Source organism: Amphiprion ocellaris, chromosome 4 (assembly GCF_022539595.1).
Source record: "Amphiprion ocellaris isolate individual 3 ecotype Okinawa chromosome 4, ASM2253959v1, whole genome shotgun sequence".
In the NCBI taxonomy this organism is placed as follows: domain Eukaryota; kingdom Metazoa; phylum Chordata; class Actinopteri; family Pomacentridae; genus Amphiprion; species Amphiprion ocellaris.
In genome coordinates this window covers 30,056,936-30,072,740 of record NC_072769.1, presented here as the reverse complement: position 1 = coordinate 30,072,740, position 15,805 = coordinate 30,056,936, and the positions used below count along the sequence as shown (strand labels likewise).

The following is a 15,805-nucleotide window of genomic DNA, read 5'->3' as shown; positions in this document are numbered from 1 at the left end:
GCTTATTACACTTCTCTATTGTCAATCAGTACACTCATATTGTTGCTAAAAGTCATGTTTTACACAATAAATAACTAAATATAGCAAGGTATCCGAGCTTATTCAAAATACGGGGAGTATTAGTGGTTAAGTTGTTGAAAACTTAAGGAGATTAAATGCAATTTTCATTGCTGGTGTCTGGTGAAACTGAAGGGTCCCACGATTAAAACACTCGTGTCTCGGTGCAGTGAAGCTTACGTGTAAACCAGCTCAGCTTCTCGGCGGACTAAAAGGTGTTTATCGTGAATCAGAGTGAACCAGTCCACCAGCAGGTGCTCCTCATCCTCATCTGAATGCACAACAGAGGGAAAGAAAGATACATGTATACACTTAGTCATACTTTTATGACATAAAGGAGCAGATTTATTTTGATTAGTTACATCTTACAATGAAAACAGGTACAACACTGGTCTTGACTCGGTTTAATTTATACTTATTGAATGCACAGTTCTGTGATACCGTTAGGGTTGTCTCTCAGCTTCTTCTCCAGCTCCACTCCTCTCTGCTCCAACTCATCCAGCTGCTTCTCCAGCTGACTCATCTCCACATGGATGTCCTCCACTGGGATGTAATGATCAGACTGTACCTGCAGAGATGTTTGGACCGTGTTAATGCTTCTGTGTTTGACACATTTTGTTCCTATTTTGTAACACATTCTGTCTGTATTTTTTCATACCTTGCGTTTAATGAGTGGAAAGCCATGGCCGGGTGCTGGAGGTCTGGCAGGACGTGGACCTTTTGGAGGTTTCCTTTTAGATTTAGCAGGTGAGGGAGAAGCTTTCCTATTGAAGGGGTTCTCCTTACATATCCGCTAAAAAGAATAAAACACATGCCGCTGGATATATACAAAATGTCCACCGTGTATTGCTTTACATTGGACTTTTTTGACAGATGGTCTTATCCTACCTTGTTGATTGACTGGGCAGCCTCTGTGGCCAGTGGGCTGGGGGTTGTGGTGGGGCGTGGTGGAGGAGCTCCAGGGCCTTCGGTGGCTGAATTGCGACTGGTCTGTGGGGTGGCTGGAGCTGAGCTAGCGTATGATGGCATGGGAGAAGGGTGGGGGCCTGGGGAGGGATGAGGCAGACGCTCAGTGGAGGAGGAGGAAGGGGAAGCTGTCGAGTCGCACGGCGAACAGATGGAAGGCTCTGAGACGCTTTTGGTGAAGGCGTGTTCCTGGTCGCTGCTGGCACTGCCGCTCAGAGGCAGCTGAGAGGAGCTGTGGTCCGAGCCAGACGACAAACTCTCTGTGCTGAGAGCTGGAGAGGGAGAGCAAGAGGAGGGCTGAGAGTGAGAGAGAGCTGAAGGTTTGGTCAAAATAAAGTGCAACGACAGCAAAGAAGAAGCAGAAATTAAAGGAGTTGAGACAGTTTGAAATGGAGAGGAGGAGGAGGGGAAAAAAACAACAAAAAACGTTGTCATTATAAACATCCACATACAGCATTCCTCTCTCCTTATCTCTCCGTTTGGTCTGTGAGTGTTTGAAAACAGGCTTTTCTTGTTCTCCTTGCACCATATTTCAGCCTCACAGTCACGGCCGCATGTTCAATTTGAGGTTGTTCGAATTAATTCTTCTGAAGTAAGTAAAAATAAACATTCTAACTCTACATAGTCACACAGTTATAGTGGATATAATTTGAAGATTCGTTGCTCAGAGATGGCTGAGTGTGCCATCTTTCAAAGTCCAATGAAGTTGAGACATTTGTACTTGTGGGTTATCCGATATTGCTGCCTTTCAACATGAGGGCAGATTTGTGGGACGTGGAAATGCCTGTCAAGCACACTTTTAGACAAAGTTTTCAGATTTTACAAATCAGCATGTGGTAAACCATGTGCGGAACCTTGTAGGCCAAAGAAGATGACAAAACTCCAAACAAGAGATCAAGAACACTGTAAAACATAACCTCACTATGAATCACAAGCCAAATAGCAGGTGGCTTCAAGAATAGAAAAAGCCATAGTTTACGAGCAGAAGCAAATTACTAAGAAGTAGTGGAACATCACTCGTCAAACAACAATAATCCTGCATTTTTAGGGCCAAAAGGTTTTCTAGTGGCCAGGTAAATCACATTACCTCATAATAATATATCTCCCTTTCTAAAAAACAGACTGCAAAATTACCAACACTAGTAGTAGAGATGGCTACAGGACAGGCTTGGCTGAGCAGCATTATAACTACGCTACTTTGGATTGATTGATTGATTGAAATCAGGATTTTTGCATGAATATTAAAGCTGACTTAAATCATCCATCATTTATGTGAACTTGTCCCATGGCACCTCATTTATTAAACCGCATGTTAAAATTATTGGCAAGATATGAACACCCTTATGTGAAGCTGAAAGTCGGCACTTTCAGCAATGATATACTTAAAGTCTTCAGGTATTCAAAACCTTCTGTACCATCAAAAGCCTAACCTAACCAACTGGCCAATATTCCCATTTCTATTCTGTCTGAATTAGGTAAGACGGCGCTAAAAGTTGCAGAGTCTTCACTGCTTTTCATTCCTCTATTACGGGACAAACAGTGATGCAGATATGACATAATGACAGTGCTACTTGATGTTCATAAAGTGTGAATACAATGGTCCAGCTAGCTGGTGTTTGTGGCTCTGATAAAAACCAACCTTGGTTACCAGCAGGTGGATGTGGAACTCGAGGTGCCGGTCGTTTCTTGTTCTTGGCGCTTCCAGGGCTGGCAGAGCGGGATGAGCCTCCTGTGGGGGGAGTGTCTGCACCCGCCGTGTCTGCTACCTTAGTGATGCTGTACCATGGATGACTCGCCACCAGCGTGGGTGGCAGCGCTCTACCTTCGCTCCCGTCTTCGTCATTCACCTCGTTGTTTTCATCGTCGTCCTCGAACGGGTTGGAGGGCTGAGGGGGCGTGCTGGGTCTGGAGCCGTCCCCTTTGAGAGAGGACAGAGAGCCTGTGTTTGGAGGTGTCGCCAGTCCAGCGGGGGGAGGGGGAGGGGCTTTCTTCTTCTTGGGCTCTGATTGGACCAGGGCCAGCCACGGTGGGTCTTTGGGTTTATGGGTGCCACTGAACAGCAGATACACAGATAGTGATGGAGGGGTCACACAGAGGAAGACAACAAAGCACGTCCACACAGAAGCATGAAAGGGTAAACAACTACAGTACATGCTGACAATTCTGACAAAGAGAGACTATGATGATACAATAAGGTAGTGAAATGGTGGCAACAGACAGGAAAACAGAAAAGTTCTGCTACCTCGCAGGTGACTGTGATCTTTCTCGAGGTTTGGGAGGAGTTGGAGGCTTCAGATGTTCACCTGTGATTGCAGGAAAAACATGAGCATCACTGCAAACAAATGTTACATTTATCTTTATAACAATTAGGGATATGTACTGAAACCTGATATTAAACAGGCTCCAGGACTGAATTATTAAAGACTGGTCATAAGGTCAGACTTGATCAGTACTGCTATTAGTGATGAAGAAATTAAGAAAATAGATTGCCTATTTATTATTGCTACATCAGTCACACTATGCCAGCTCATTCGAACATTATGGTCTGGCTGCACCACACTATCATTCTGCTATAGGGAGAAAAAAACTCTCTGGTTTGTTTGTTTATTCTTTAAATCAATCACAAACGTCTTAGGCTGAACTAAGTGAAGGACGCTGCTTCAGTGTTTCCTCAAAACAGTGATGGGTGGAATTTTTGTGGTAGAACACTTGCATGCAAGGAGACAAGCACTATGATTAAAATAGATAATTCACTGGAAGAAACTAGAAGGGACGTCTAACTGCATGATCCACACCCTCTGCAAAACTGAAAATTTTAAGTGTGGTTACTGACTGCCTAGAAGTTGTCATTATTGTTTTCTGTCGCAAACAAAACGGTAAGACACGGGTAGCGGAAGGGAGAGGGAATGCTAACTTAAAGGATTATCTTATACCTACAACCTACATCCAGTGACTCAGACTAGTGATACATTAATGTTATCTTGCACATTTAACCTCAACAACTCTGTTTCTTATTTGTGCTCTTGTTGACAATGGTGGAGAAAAGTACCATGAATGCTCAAGTCAATGCTGACAAAGTTTTGCACATAGGAGCGGAAACAAGATCAGTTGGTTCAAATATGTTGTGAAAGTTCATTGCACACAGGTAGAGATCTGCCAGGCTGCTAGTTTATCTCTCCTTGTCCAAGGTACATTAGCAGCTGGGAGTTCTTGCACAGAGTAAACTAAATTATAAGAACATGGCTTCATTATTAAAAGTAACCATTATCCAGTTGTGGGTGAGTTTTATAAACTCAATCTGAAATGGTCAGAGCATCATCTCAACTATCTTTCAGAAATTTAGCATCACCCTTTCTCTGATCGCAAGTTGGTGTTAAAAGTAGTGGAGGAAAGGTGCCTGGGTTGCTCAACAGGTTGAGCTGGCGAACCATAAACAGGGGCTCTGGTCCCCGATGCAGCGGCCATTTGCTGCATGTCTTTACCCCAAATTTCATGTCTCTCTCTCACTGTCCTCTATAATAAAGGCTTAAAAGGTCCAAAAAATAATTTAAAAAAATAACTAAGTAGTGGAAGAAGTTCTTTGTTTTCTTCAGCAAAACTAAAATTCCACACAGTAAAAATGCTGTCAAAGAAAAACTGCTGAAAAAAGTGATAAAAGAGATAACATTTCTTTAAAAAAAAAAAAAAAAGAGAGAGAAAAAGATAAAGCAATGTTAATTCTGTTAAATGTTAATTAGTTTTATTTTCTCACTCTAAAAATATAACAAATAGGATTGATTAGAGTACAGTTAAAGTGCTGGACTAATTGGCAGTATCAGTAAGAGTACTAGTGCCGTTAAAATCCTAATGATACTTATCCCTAATAATAAATTCTGTTATGTAAAAATCACTTACTGGCTGTAAGGCCATCTGATGTGCGAGGTAACCGAACCCGAGGGGCTGGACGAGGTGGAGGAGTTGGTTCAGAAACCCGGCGAGGTGCAGGTACTGGTCGACTGGCAGCTTCAGGATGATTGACGGGTGTAGTAGGGAGGTCCCCATTTGCTGTACATTTGGCTGGTGTTTGTGTTTCTTCTTCTTGTTCTTCCTCACCCTCCTCTTCATCGCTCTCATCAAAAGGGTTGGGAGGAGAAGAAGAACGTGGTGTCTCCTCTGTCTCTGCACTACCACCCATCTCTTTTACTGTTTCCAAAGAGTCTGCCGTGTTCGATACAACAGGAGCGACGATGACCGACTCATTGGCAGGCGTGTCAGTATCATTTGTTGCAGGAGAAGGAGTCTGTTCCTGGTCCCTCTCAGAGGGCGCAGAATGATGAACTGTGCTGCGACCAATCCTGGCAGACTGAACCACCGCTGGCCTCTTACTGAGATCTGGCCGGCCATTCTGATTGGCTATAGCGTGCCTTGTAATGTGATGTGTGCAGACCAATGCTCCAGAGTCACTTCCTAATTTGTAAGATCCAGGAAGCAAAGTGCTTCGACACTCTGTGCACCTGAGATGGCAAAGACACGGGAGGACGAGAGGATCAAGATTTAGAACAGACATAAACACTTATGTGTTCTCATTTTATTGTGTGATATGTGCAAAATTCAACTGTTGTTTCCTTTGTTCCTCAAATAATCCTGAAGATTTTTATGAGATAAACCCCATTTTTTATAGTAAATATTTCATCAGCACTATCTCTCTATATCATAAGTCTCTCACATAGTGGTAAAGTCCACCATTTCTGTGCTGGTTTAACAGTACACAGTGTATGCGTATATTACATTATTATCAGCTACTGGTCCATCAGTCCATCACCAGCGGTGATTGGGCAATTTTTATTATTTTATTTTGCTATTTTACTGGTCTGCCCCGTCAAAATTCAACTAAGTAAATAATTAGCCTGTAAAGCACAATTCAAAGCTGTGCTAATAGGAACGAGCAGTTGGAGTGAGGCTATATAATGAATAGTGTGCGTATGCTTGATTGTCTTTCTATGTGGACCTGTGACAGGCTGGTGACCTGACCAGGATGTACCCTGCCTTCACCCTAAGTCAACTGGGGCAGACTACCAGCCTCCAGGTGACCCGACAAAGGATGAAGCATGGATGGACGGATAGATTTCATTATGAAGATGCTCCAAGAAGGAATGCATTTGTGTGGACATTTTTGGCGGTCTTGTAAACAGAAACACAAATTCTGACAAAACAGCTTCCTGTTGAACGTTTGCTGTTGTAGCAAACCTTCTTTTCTGTTACCGTGAATGTCATCAAATCAACCACAATTAAAATTTTTAGGACTAGAACTTCAAGAAACTCATGAGTTTCTTTTGATTTCAATGGTAAAAAAAAGATGTTATAGTTCTATAGTGTAGCTCATCATGGCAAAAACAACGGCAGCCAGTAGCTGCAGGGCTCACCTGAAACAGTTGCGATGGTAGAGCTTGCCGTCCACCAGAAACCTCTGCACCAGGTGGACATGCTTCTGGCAGGCGGCACAGGTGCTGCTGATAGTGCTTCGCCTGACTGCTGCTGCACTTGTCTGCACAGGCTGGACCGGCTAGTGCAAGCAACCGGGACGTTGTTCGCAGGAAAGGGACAGGGAGGAGACATCACGGGAAGGGGGGAGATGGAGAGTAATGGGGAGGGTGAGATCATACACGGAGTCAGGATTGGAGATGTTGGATTTGTCATTCTGTTTAGCGAGCTACGTCTACTTGGTTACTCTAACACCTACTACTCACTGATTCAATGTTTGCCCTTCAGCTGAAAACATTTGATTAATACAAAAATGTTTGTCATGATATAAAAAGTACGTATTAGTATAAAGTCCATAAAGCCTGGGTTAGTGGCTCTGGGAGTCACATAATTTGCCTATGATTGATATATATGTATATACGTGTACTATATGTTTTCAGGCATAAGGGTTTTTTGTGTTAAATAAATAAAGGGGTTAGAAGCAGCATATTCCAAAACTTGGCACACAGTGTTAGGATAATACAGCTGTTAGGCTTTTATGTACAAGAGATGGTTAAAAAAAAAAAAAAGACTGACCTAACAGATTTTCTTTCACCTCCTAGCCCACCCACCCTCCCACCCCCACCCTACTGCCTAGGCTCAGGACCAGAGAGTGGAGGGGGGATCAGATGTGAGGAGGAAGAACAGGAAGAGGAGGGAGTGGAATGAATTTCCATCTGAAGAGGGGGAGGAAGGGTGAGGGGATGATGAGGCGGATGCCAGTACACGGGAGTAACGGGATGGAGGAAAGAAGTTGAAGGCATGCGAAAGAAAAGAGAGACAGGATACAGAGGCTATCTTTATAGACTTATTCTACCACTACGGCTTTGCTTTTTCCCCTGCTGTGCAACACAAAGCTCACACAAGGAAGTGGGTTTACAGAAATCCATTCTACATTGTTGTAGTGAAATGACAGCTCTGATGACTCTATACCCCATAATAGTTCATGCACAGTGATAGTTATACTTTCCAAGGCTGCACATACAAATTAATATACTTTGAAAAATGTTTTTGTGTCCACTCTACATCAGGCAATCACAAACAAAGTATCATGTGAAAACCACTGCTTGCCACCATGCAGCTCCAGCAGATATCATGCAGAGCTTGTAGAGTTTAGTGGGGAGTACAGTCTAACAAATGAAAAAGCAACCTACACATCATGTACCTCTTGTTTGTCTATGCTTTTTCCTGGTGCCAAGTCTTATACTTACGTCTGTCTCCACCACTTTGTCTTCCAAAGGCGTCGGAGGCCTTTTCTGGGCCGGCTCATTCTGACCGGCAGAACTCAGCCTCTTCAAACAAGGAGGGTTTGCTGTGTTAAAAGGAAGCAGAGGAAATTGTCAATTAATGATATAAATTAATCATGCAAGTTGTCATCACACCCACAAGTTAAACTGCACAATCTCACGGCATGCTGAGAGTAGATATACAATATACTGTATCAGAAATCTATTTCTATTTCTGTTATATTTCCTTGGATTTGTGACTCTTCCTGTATATTTGTCTTCTAACACTTACTACCTACGGACTTGCAACACTTGCCTTAAAAAATATTTTTACTCTTCTATAAAAATTTTCTGCATGTTGGTGTTTATTGTTATGCATCAAAACACCACATCTAATTCCTCCTATGTGAAAACCTACTTGGCAATAAAACGGATTCTGATATACAGATTTTTTTGCAGCGCTCTCCTTAAATCACAGAATATACTTGTAAAATGTATGGGCCAAGAAATAAAAACTTACTGAGAATTTAACAACCAAATTAGGATCTAAATATTACACGTCTTTAATAAGGTTCCCCTATTGCAATTCAAAGCAAACTGAATCAGGTGCCCGCACCTTGAGACTTGTTGTTGAAGAAGTTGTAGTACTGGGAGACATATGTGATGATGCTAAGCCGGTCCGGCACTTTCATGGACACCATGTCCTCTGGGTCCAGCAGGGCTGGAATACCCAGTTGTGTCTCAGCCACTTCAAATGCCTACGATGAAGCAAAGGCAAAGCACAGGGGGAATGGTGGGAAAAGAGGGAAGAAGAGAACAAAACGAGAAAATGTTGCTGATAAGTACAAACCTGAGATGCAGTAATCAGTGAGATTATAAGCATGTCAAAATATTCAATAATAACTACTAATTTTAACTAACTAAAGCAAGTTATATTAAGTTTAAAATCTAATTAATCGCAACTACTCCAATAATACATCTCGATTATTAATAATGTCAGTCTGCTGTGGCATTTAAGTCAGATTTCTGTCTGTATTTTGGGGCTATGGTAAGTGGTTGCAAAGTAGATGTACAAATATTACTTTTGCTTTGAGCACCACAAACAAAATTTCATGTAATTCAGAGGCTGATATCTCAAACCTCTGCAAATAAAACCAAAACTAATTCAATGGCTCAATACCACCAGGGGTTGGGAAGACAGTGTAGTTATTTTTTGCATTCTGGTTAAACCTACTTTTTAATTACACTGTCAAATGAATGATGCAGGGATTAAAGTTTGATTAAAACATTCCAATGGTACCTAGTAATAAGACTTTCACAGTGATCTGAGAATCTACAGAAATCCATATCAAATGTCCTTTAAGTAGCCCACCAACTGGCAGATACATGATTCACTGCATAATCGAACCCTACTGCCAAAATTTGCACATGATGTTTATAATATTTTCCGATTTGAGAACAAGCAACAGGCCAATGAAAAATTCTGCCGAAGAAGAGCGCAGATTAGTTTATGTACAGCATCATTGGCAGTCACAACTCTGGAAGAACCTAAGGAAAATTAATCTGACACAATAATTTCATCTGCTACCTATATAATGTAAGTCAGTGTGATTCAAAAGGTTTACAGGGAAGTGCATACTATTTGCCCAAGTGATAGCAGTCATATACCAGGGGACAAACATGGGTAGAGCACATAATTTATTCTGCTGCATCTTACACACTCCCAGTCAAAAGTTTGGTCACACACCTTCTCATTTAATTGTTTTTCTTTATTTTCATGACTATTTACGTTGTAGATTCTCACTGAAGGCATCAAACTATGAATGAACAGATATGGAATTATGTAGTAAACAAAAAGTGTGAAATAAGTCAAAACATGTTTTATATTTGAGATTCTTCAAAATAGCCACCCTTTGCTTTGATTACTGCTTTACACACTCTTGGCATTCTCTCCATGAGCTTCATGAGGTAGTCACCTGAAGTGATTTTCACTTCACAGGTGTGCCTTGTCAAGGTTTATTTGTGGAATTTCTTCCCTTCTTAATGGCGTTGGGAACATCAGTTGTGTTGTGCAGGAGTCAGGTTGGTACACAGTTGAGAGCCTTATTTGATCATTGTTAAAATCCATATTATGGCAAGAACCAATTAGCTAAGTAAAGACAAATGACAGTCCAACATTACTTTAAGAACTGAAGGTCAGTCAGTCTGGAAAATTACTAAAACTTTGAATGTATCCTCAAGTGCAGTCGCAAAAACCATCAAGCGCTACAACGAAACTGGCTCACATGAGGACTGCCCAGGAAAGGAAGACCAAGAGTCACCTTTGCTGCTGAGGATAAGTTCATCTGAGTCACCAGCCTCAAAAATCACAAGTTAACAGCACCTCAGATTAGAGCCCAGATAAATGCCACACAGAGTTCTAGTAGCAGACACATCTCTACATCAACTGTTCAGAGGAGACTGCGCTAATCAGGCCTTGACAGTCAAATAGCTGCTAAGAAATCACTACTAAGGAAAAGCAACAAGCAGTGTAAAGCAGTAGTCAAAGCAAAGAGTGGCTATTTTGAAGAATCTAAAATATAAAACATGTTTTGACTTATTTCACACTTTTTTGTTTACATAATTCCATATGTGGTCATTCATAATTTTAATGCCTTCAGTGAGAATCTACAAATAGTCATGAAAATAAAGAAAAACCATTAAATGAGAAGGTGTGTCCAAACTTTTGACTGGTAGTGTATATGAAAAGGGAATTAGAAAAAAATGAATCCCAGAAAACAGACAGCCATGAGTGCATTAATGGAGTTCGCATCTGGATCTTAAAAATGGTCATATACAATTTAGGAGCTTTGCACATTTGCATCCACTCCAGAATAGGCATTATGATTACTTGCTTTCTTGCCAAAATAAAAGCCAGCAAACTGTCTCACTTGTCATGAAAGCTACAGGACAAAAAGAATGTAAACAGCAGCAATGTACTGCCAAAGCTTAGCTCAGGCTGAAAATGAGAAGACTTCTGTTTCAACCATCTAAGTTCTATTGGCTTCAAGGCAATGTGGAAAATTCAATGAGGGAAATACGATTAAAAAATATTTTAGCTGGTTTCAATCTGCTGAAAGTTGCGAATACAGCACTTCTGCACTTTAAATCCGCACTTCATGGTCTCTCCACAGGCTTGTGTCAAGAATTTTCTTTCTTCCTGAACCGTAATGCTCTGGCTCCCTCCCTCTCCCTTTTTGCCCTTGTCAGGCTCCACCAGAATTAAGTAACAGTCTCTGCACATACACACAAGTTACACCCACCGTGCCTGCATGCAGTCGTAAAGCTTAATCATTTTATGGCTGAAGCACAGGCAAAAGCAGATGCAACGCCTGAAGCTGTGTGATAGAAATAAATTAGCTCATATGTGACTGTTGAAGAGCAAGCCATTCTACAAAATGACATAATGGAAGGTCATAGAAATGATGCTTGAGTCTGAAAACATACAGCTGGAAAAGTGACTCACCAGTCGGTTGTTCTCGTAGACGTTTTCTTTCGACAGTGAGCCAAAGTCTCTGGAATGACAGGAAAAGAGAATCAGTATAATTTTATAGCCAAATAGTTTTTCCATTTGAGAAATCTGACTTGGTATCTCAGTGTGTAACAGTAAACAGCACAGACATATAGATGGAAAAACTCTTTCAAGTCAGCAGGCCAAAATGTTACAAGACAAATTAGCAGCATGTTTAATCAAAGGATTAAAAGCCAGAAAAAGAACTAGAAATATTACCAGTGTACAGGAATGTGCAAATTGATCATCTGAGAATGTGCAAGGTCACATGCTATGCAATGTCCACAATTTCAAATGTGCAAAAGGATAAAAATAATCATATTTTATAGCTGTTTGGAGGCAGTGCCACTGGGACTCCCTAGCATTGCTGAAGAGGCCTACTGTTGTTGCAAGCCACATTTGAGAGAAGGCTGAATATACAGGTGCGCAGTAATATACCAGCTCATGGTATCTCTTTTTCTCATACAGAAGATCACAAAGAATCAACTGTCCAAGCCATACTGATACAGGATCGTACTGTGTTTAGCTTGCTGACCTACTTCTACTTACGTTATGCACCATCAGAAAAGCTATTATTGGCCTGACAGCATGACGGATAGAAACAGAGATCAGTTACATTTCCCACCTTCCACAGCCAACTATTTCCAAACCACACATAAATGATGCCTGATGTGAAAAACTGCCAGAACAAAAGGAAAGATGCAGCTGGGCCAAACAGGAGTGATGAGCTGATAATTACAAGGCTCGGCTATAAAACGCCCGGAGTAGAGGAACCAAAGCCAGGCTCTCACCAGTAAACATCCTGCAGTAAAACTGCAAAATGTGTGAGGACTTCAGGGATTAAAGTGTGCCTGTCTGCATAAGTAAATGTGTGCAGTCGTCTGGACAACAGTATGGCGGAAAAAACACCATGACCCTGACGAGAGCTTGCGGAGACCATGTGGAGCTTTCAAGAAGGCAAAATCCTGTGAATGAGCTCCGTGTTGGAGCCACACAAAGTGACCTCTGTTCTCTCTAATCTAGTTCCCATGGCTGCAAACACACTCGGCTGTAATATCAAGATCATGTTAAACCACAAGTCTACTGTTTCAGCTCAAATGGAACTACAGCAACCTTTAAAAATACTCTTAAAAAAACTATTGTTGGGACATGAAACACTTGCGCCTCACAGAGCAGACACTGTCAGCCAGCCGACACTGACAAACATGATGAAATGCGGTTTGTGATCTGAATTGCGAACCTAATCCAAGGGGACTCAGAGTCTCACTCCAAGTTTTATTTTGGGAACGAGGGCTGCAGAGGAGTGTTGTGTCTGTGTGTGTGTCAGGTGTTTGAAATCCACATGATCAAAACCTGTGTGAACCAGAACATCGACTAAATCTGTCTCAGTCAGAAATGTTTGTGCTTGAGAAGCAAGGACTGGGATTGAGTGATGTTGTCAAAAATTGAAACTATAAATAACAAATTAATAATAAACAATTAGTAGATTTCAGACTGAAGTAGTGATTTAAAACAACATAATTAAATCACAAAGAATGCAGTTTTGCACACATTATGTAGTGTGTCTGACCCAGGATTTAAACTGTTGTGTCAACAGTTTCACAAATTCCCGTCCTTCTTGTGTGACAGTCACATTTTTGATGGTATCTCAGGTGGTAATGCTCCATCAAATATTTCAAATCTAATACAGAGTGAACACTGAACTGAAGCTTTACTAGACAGCAAATCCAATTGAAATACTGGTCAGAAAAATCTCAGTTGGCTAAAACTAAGTACATAATAGGTGTTTGTGCAGCTAAACTGAATGAACATTTTGAAGAGGAGCTGCATATCAGAGCACAATTTCATTTAAATACAATTTTGTCTGCACTTGTCTTGGCACTTTGGTTCACTAGGCCATAAATGATTTAGTGCTGCCTCTCCATGGCTGAGTGACAGTTGGCCTTGACTGAAGGAATTCTGATGAGGCGATTTGCTCCACTAACATCCATCCTCCACCTCCGTGCGATATATTTTGATTACGTTGCTGCAGAGCACAGGGCAGCACTACAATGGCCTGGCCCTGCTTTAGAGCTAAATCCAGTTTGACAGGCGGAGGTCTCAGCTGCAGATTAGCCTGACGGGCTGTCTGTCTGGATCACAGCGAGTTCGGCTGGGCCACTGCAGCTAGACAGAAAACTCAACAGTGAGGCATGCTGGGACACACGCTGAAGAGGCAAAGCTCGAAAGCTGGGTGTCTAGGATTTGTACATTCTTGTATTTCTAGCTTTCTGCTGTGAGGTTTATGCACATACATTCAACTTTACTGGCTTGTCAGTGACTAATCTAGTGACTATTTGCTCAACTACCTGTCAAGCATAGTGCAATGTGATTACCTGAGTGCTAAAGAGCATGAGCGACATGCTTCCTGCCTAAAAACATTCCATCAGACCACATTTCCCCTTTGTCCCGCAGGACGCTGGAAGGACACAACATATAATTTGCTGAATGCTTCTACACAATCCACCTACAATAACCAGGGTGGTTGACTTGTTTCAGTAGGAATCAAACTACAAATCCTGGTGCTGCCTGTCAACATGTTCTACCAACCGAGCTAAACGATGCTACACAGAAGAAGAGCTTTTCTAGTGATGTGTGTCCAGTGTGAGTCATATGAAGGTCATAGTTTCTGTGTGTATTCGTAATGCTGCAAATAATGGAAACCTTTCAGGTCGAATGATTTATCTGTCTTAGTGTACAGATCTAGACATATATTTTAAAACAACAACAGGATGACCCCTTTATACAGAGGACAGATGTGCAAAAACACTCATGCAGCTCCAAACTTTGTCATTTTGGTGTGGTTGATCCAACGCTGCTCAAACTAACTGAAGTGATAAAAGGTTTTGACCTCTGCTAAATCAATGTCAAGTCATCATTTCCCTCTCCCTAGGATAGGATGTAAATCACAGAGATACTGCTTTTGTGTTTTGTGGTATCTTGTGTGTAGGTGTAAAACCCAGAGAGGAGGGGTGTGTTGTTACAGACAGAGCATGGCTTGTCAGTCTCAGTTTATTACACCACACTGGCCTCTCATTCTACAGTGTTCACACCAATACTGTAACAAGTGACTTAGGTATGGGAAAACATAATCATAGGCATTATTAACACACAACGTTGATGGGGACCGTGATGTCATATTCTGTCTGTGTTAAGCACAAACATCATCATATTTAGCCATGATTATGTGAATTAGGAAGCTTTCTACTTATAATGTAGTCACTGCTCGTTGACATGAGCCTTGCATAATACCCATCATTCTCACAGATGAGTTCACAATCTGAATTGATAATTATCGTTGTACCTGAAATCAAAGCCAAAAGTTAACAGCGTGTCATGACCTGAAATATTACGTCTACTTTCAATGGAGCCAGTTGCTGCATCAAAACGGGTTTATCACAGCAACAGAAAAAACCTACACAATAGCTTAAAACACTACAAACTGTTTAGTAACTGCATTTTAGCTCAGCTTATATAGCTAGCGTTGATGGTAAATCGTTAGACTTCGTGTTACTTACATCAAATCTGGTCTGTAACGGTGTATGATGGCACAAAAAGCCAAACCGTCCCGAAACGACGCTGACATGTCCCGTATTTCCACATCGTTGTAATTTTCACACTGCATCCGACACCACTCCTGGAGAGCCTTCAGAGATCCCATCATGGGCTACTGAAAATCTGAATCAACTGCCAAATATTTCCCTTTATCTCCCAGCCGTGACAGGACACAGTCAGCAGCAGTAGCAGCAGTGTTTCGTCGGAGCCAGACAACACCCGATGTGACGATATTCATTAACGGCCACTGAGTCACGTAAAAAAAAATAAAAAATAACTAGCATTGCTTGGAAGCTAGCTAGACGTTAGCTAACTTTTGCTACTACAACTAACATTGTGTAACTGCTATCTCATTTGTGGAGTAATTCAGACAGCGACAACTACAGATAAAATAGAGCCCAGACAGGAACAACAGAGTTACCAACACGCCTCATGTCCACAAGGCTTGCCAACAAAGTTAGCCAACTTAGCTAGCCAGCTAATGTAGCCCGCCGCTAGCTGCTGTGTTGCAGGTTTGCTTCTTTTTTAGGACTCTCTCGCGCGATGGAACAGTTTCGGTCGAAGCAAGGGAGAGTTTCCTCACTGAGGTGGACCACGACACGTTTTTGTTTGTTGGTGCAATGGCTGTTAAACCGCTGGGTGGGGGAAAAAAGAGAGACTGATACCCAGAGGTACTCCAGACGCTCCTGTTGGTGCAACAGAATGAAAAGACGCCGTAAAAATTACATCCCAAGCAATTGGTGTTGATCACAGCCGCCCCCGGTGCCAGTCCTTCCAAGCAGCACTGAATGAAGCGTTGGCAACCTGCCTGTCTCCCTGCTTCAATATCACCTTGTCGTGTCTCTTCGCGTCCAGTCGGGGGAGCCACACAGCCGCTCCTCTCACTCTCGCTACCCACGCGATATTTTACTAA

General features: G+C 41.9%; 1 protein-coding gene across 2 annotated transcripts in view; it reads right to left on the bottom strand.

Annotated features, from left to right (window-relative positions):
• The window catches only part of micall1a (MICAL-like 1a), a 19,026-nt gene extending 3,324 nt beyond the window's left edge, over positions 1–15,702 (bottom strand). Inside the window, exons 1-12 of one of the 2 annotated variants that reach the window (XM_023289411.3) lie at positions 14,856–15,702; positions 11,254–11,302; positions 8,365–8,506; positions 7,734–7,834; positions 6,426–6,565; positions 4,918–5,516; positions 3,266–3,326; positions 2,663–3,075; positions 946–1,337; positions 716–850; positions 499–625; positions 238–328 (exon numbers count right to left, since the gene is read on the bottom strand). In XM_023289411.3, coding sequence (XP_023145179.1) covers positions 238–328; positions 499–625; positions 716–850; positions 946–1,337; positions 2,663–3,075; positions 3,266–3,326; positions 4,918–5,516; positions 6,426–6,565; positions 7,734–7,834; positions 8,365–8,506; positions 11,254–11,302; positions 14,856–15,001 — 2,396 coding nt within the window. In that variant the 5' untranslated portion in view covers positions 15,002–15,702. The remainder of the gene's footprint in view (positions 1–237; positions 329–498; positions 626–715; positions 851–945; positions 1,338–2,662; positions 3,076–3,265; positions 3,327–4,917; positions 5,517–6,425; positions 6,566–7,733; positions 7,835–8,364; positions 8,507–11,253; positions 11,303–14,855) is intronic. The other variant, XM_035956889.2, reaches the window with a different exon arrangement.
• Positions 15,703–15,805: the final 103 nt, after the last annotated feature.